This window comes from Olea europaea, chromosome 20 (genome assembly GCF_002742605.1).
Source record: "Olea europaea var. sylvestris chromosome 20, O_europaea_v1, whole genome shotgun sequence".
NCBI lineage: Eukaryota > Viridiplantae > Streptophyta > Magnoliopsida > Lamiales > Oleaceae > Olea > Olea europaea.
The window spans coordinates 18923267-18927595 of NC_036256.1; the positions used below are offsets into that span (position 1 = coordinate 18923267).

A 4329-nucleotide genomic window follows, 5' to 3' on the forward strand; every position below is an offset into this window, starting at 1 on the left:
TATCTGGGCTTCTGTAGCATCACTCTTTTAAAAATTGTGAGAGGGCAATCATAAAAAGAGGTTTGGTGGGGCCTATAAACGGCTTAATTTCTTCAAAAATGGAGGAATAAATGGCAAACAAACAGGGGGCGTAATTCAAAAGAGAGATTTGGCAATTTTTTTTTTAAAAAAAGGGGGAAAATCGAAGAAGTTTGATGCGAATTTGGAGACACGAGAAATATTATCTGAAGTCAGGACAGTTGTTGCCGTTGTACTCTAGTCGGGTTGTCTCAGGCCTTGGCGACCCGGCCCATTTCGACATCACTAAGGATCGCCATAGACGCTTTGCAGAAATTAGACTCGAATCTGGAAATTATGATAATTTCCCGCCATATACAAACTCTATTCCAACGGTCAAAAACGGTCATTGAAATCCTCCACCTCCATTGTTTGCTCCTCAAAACCTCCCTCGACCACCACGAATACTTCTTCTCTCAACTCATACTTTACGCCACCTCTATCTCCCTCCATGATGCGCGAAAAATCTTTGATTATTCACCCATTTCTCCTCCACCGCTCTTTGCGTGGAATACAATGATCAAAGAATACTCCAACAACTCGTCAACTCCAATTGAGTGCATCAAACTCTTTGTAAAATTACTTCGAACAGTTGGTGGGCTCAAACCCGACAAGTTTACCTATCCATTTGTGATCAAGGCTTGTGGGCGTTGTTCCATGCTTGGTGTTGGTGGATCCGTGCATTCTATGGTTTTGAAGTCGGGTTTTGGTTTGGATCCACATGTGAACAATACGCTATTGAGGGTTTATGGTGTGTGTGGTGTAATTGATTTTGCGCAAAGAGTGTTTGATGAAATGGCTGACAGAGATGTAGTGTCTTGGAGCTCCATAATTGCCGGTTATGTTGATTGGTACGAACATTTTTAATATGTCTTCTCTTTGTAAATTGATTGGATTTCCTTTTCTCCCTTATACGTGAACTTTTGTTTCATGAATTATTTTGGAGGATGTTGCCATCATGCCATGGATCCAATTGGAAGTACTGAGACCCTGCAATCAATTCTTGAATCTATCTTACTACAGACAAGTTTACTGTCCCCCCTTCAAAGAAAAAAAAAAACGAAAAGAGAACAATGGATCGAGAAAAATGCATTTGAGTTGTAGCCAGGCAGAATGTATTTGAGTGCTCTATCTTCGCATGATGATAGTCCAAGCAATATACCATTTGGAAGGAATGAGGTGCGATGGATATGGTGGGAGGGGAGAGTACACTGTTAATGAATATCTTCTCAAGAGTTGCTGAATTAGATTTATAATATATTTGTTGTGTTGAATCTGTTTTAAACAAGTACTGTTTAGTTAAAAAAAGTTAGAAATGATAATTTTACAACATGTGTTCTAGATATTCCCCTCAAGTCTTGCCTGGGATGAGTCGATATAGCTTGAACTGAAGCCATCATTAATTTTTATATATGCGTGGCATGACACATAGTAGTGCATTTGATCATTTCAGCTGAATAATAACTACCATCCATGTATGTCATGCGACAGAATTTCTTTTGTGCAGGTCCAAATGTCACTCAAATTTACTACTTGTACAAACATATAGCAAACACGCGTTTAGAAAAATATATTTCTGTGGCAGGCTTTTATTTTGAAGTCTTCCCATAGTTGGTATTAAATTAGAAAGTAAAGAATGTAATTGCATTTTTCATATTTCTTCAGATTATTGAACCTGTTTCCTGGTATCTTCCTTTTCCTTTTGTTTTAAGCGTGATGTACAATTTTTTTCATTTTGTTTTCTTGTGATGCAATATATTGTTATTTGTCTCACTCTTTTGAGCTTTTAATTCTTATAGTGAACGTCCTTTGGGTGCTTTAATGGTGTTTCGAGAGATGAACATGGTAAATGAAAAGCCAAACTTGGTTACTTTGGTCAGTTTGATTGCTGCCTGTACCAATCTCCTCAATATCAGACATGGAAAGTCCATTCACTCTTACCTACTTGTTAATGGTATCGAATTGCATGTTTCTCTGGGAACAGCCCTGCTTAATTTGTATGCAAAATGTGGTCTCATAGAGGAAGCCTTCTGTATATTTAGTTCCATGAGCGAGAAAAATCTGCAGTCTTGGACTGCCATGATTTCTGGCCTCACAGATCATGGCAATGGAGAAGAAGCTATATCTTTGTTTACCAGAATGGAAGAAACTGGACTGAGGCCTGACGGCAAGTCATTTTCAACAATTCTGTGTGCTTGTAGTCACAATGTTCTTGTTGAAAAGGGGCAAGAGCTTTTTGAAAAAATGGTGAATGATTACAATATCAAGCCAACTATGGAACATTATGGATGCATTGTTGACTTGTATGGGCGCGCTGGGAAGATTGAAGAAGCTTACCAGATTATTATGGGTATGCCAATGGAACCAAACTCTGTTATATTGAGGAGCTATCTTAGCTCTTGCAAACAACATGGGTGCATTTTATATGGCAACGAACATTTGAAGCAACTTCTGCTCAAAATAGAGCCTGACCTTGGAGCAAACTATGTGCTTGCTGCCAGTGTGTCTTCTCCATCTGGATATTGTGATGACGTTGATAAACTGAGGATTTCCATGGAAGAGAAAGGTCTGGTAAAAGTTCCTGGATACAGTTGGGTGCAGCTTCCTAGTGGTTGTTCAGAGGGCAGTGGCGAACAGGTTGTAAGATAATCTAGTTCGAGTGACTAAATGACTCAGTTTTTGCATCTTTGAATTCTACATAGCACGAAAGCGTTTGTTGGAAGATAGAGACGGTCCAAAATGCATTGCTTATTTATTGGTGACGTTCTAAGGACAAGGGATTGGTGACAGTGCTACCGATGATTATAAAGGTTTCTTGATATCGGATCTATATTGAAGGGCATGTGGTGGAGAGAGTGATATGAAACAGTACCATATTCTAGCAGATCGATATATGAAAATGATCGATCCAGAATATCAGATGCAGAGCTGCGGCCATGGGCAACAATCCCTCCTCCATGAGATCTTTGGTGGGAGAAAGACCTGCCATTTTCTCAGTAAAGAAGTCAAAGATTCTAATGACCAGATACAATTTCCTTGTTAATTATGCCAGGCATACTGTCAATGCGAAGAACATCAAGAACTCGAGTTACTTAACAGACTTGTGGAACTGCTCAAATAAGTAAGTTCATATTCCACTCTATGCATGAAGTTTACTTCCCAATTTGTGTGGTTTTTTTAGTCGTATCGACTCGTCGCTGAGGAAGTATTGCAGAGAAGGGTATTCTTCCAATTAGAAAAGCATTGTCCCATTCAAAAATTAATTTGAACAAAATGCTCTGAACTTGTGAAATTCTTCCAATAATTTGGCCCTTGATCTATAATATGATATGGTTCGCTGCTAATTACGTATTACCAGAATAATGCATACACATCATCTCTTCATAGAACTCATAATACGAATACGTGACTCATTCATACACATTATCTCTTTCTTTTATCAAAGGTACAAATTTGAACCTTAATCACATTGAAGTAGTAATGACTTTAAAAAGTGAAGCCGGCTAGGCACGGTATTTGGCGCATTTCTAAGAAGAATTATTATTTTGGTAGTGACATATATTGGAGATAATCTTAGTGAGTAGAGTTGTAATATCTAGTCATCTCTCTTGAATATTTGAAGTCTTTGATAGCAAGATATACGAAGGGTCTTTCCATTGTATATATAGATGTTTTAAAGTTATTGTTGATGTACTCTAGAATCAACTTGTAACCTTTAAAGAGAAAAGTTGATAGAGCAATGAAGATGACACTACATATAGGGTATGTTCAATTCACCACTGAAAAAAATTAACTTCTACAATTTTTATCTAGCCATGTTAGAAACACTTCCGTGAACTTTATTTTGTTTTTAATAAACCATTGAACTTCCAAATCTGATTCTCATCCGTCCCTCCATCCATCTAACTTAACGTTCCATTAACCCTTATGTTGATTTTGCAAACGGGGGTAGATTTTAAAAAAAAAAAAAAAGAAAAAAGAAAAAAAAGAACAACCGAATATTTTGTCGTTAAAAAGGAGTATTTAACAATCGATTTTGAATGTTTGTCTTTTAAGATAGAACCACATGTTTTAATATGGTATTACTGTTCATTAAACATGAAAAACATTCAAATTTCAAGGTTGATTTACTTAAACAAATCAGGTATATTAAGAGTAATATTGCACAAATGAAAGATATAATAACATTTGATCTTTTAAGATGATTAAATATAAACAATTTAAAGTTCATGGGTATGAAGAGAAATATGGGTGGAAACTTCAGAGTATTTA

The 4329-nt window shown here is 36.8% G+C and overlaps 1 protein-coding gene across 1 annotated transcript; it reads left to right on the top strand.

Annotated features, from left to right (window-relative positions):
- The first annotated feature begins 276 nt into the window (after nt 1-276).
- Nucleotides 277-3981, top strand: LOC111369909 (pentatricopeptide repeat-containing protein At4g21065-like). The gene is made up of 2 exons (XM_022991622.1): nt 277-908; nt 1857-3981. The coding sequence occupies exons 1-2, from the start codon at nt 355-357 to the stop codon at nt 2704-2706; spliced, it is 1404 nt and encodes a 467-aa protein (XP_022847390.1). The 5' UTR covers nt 277-354; the 3' UTR covers nt 2707-3981.
- The last annotated feature ends 348 nt before the right edge of the window (nt 3982-4329 follow it).

Bases quoted from the DNA above. Each gene is read 5' to 3' on its own strand.
- LOC111369909 (XM_022991622.1), top strand. From the start codon at position 355: ATGATAATTTCCCGCCATATACAAACTCTATTCCAACGGTCAAAAACG. The intron at 909-1,856 runs GTACGAACATTT...TAATTCTTATAG, and splicing joins ATTGCCGGTTATGTTGATTG to TGAACGTCCTTTGGGTGCTT.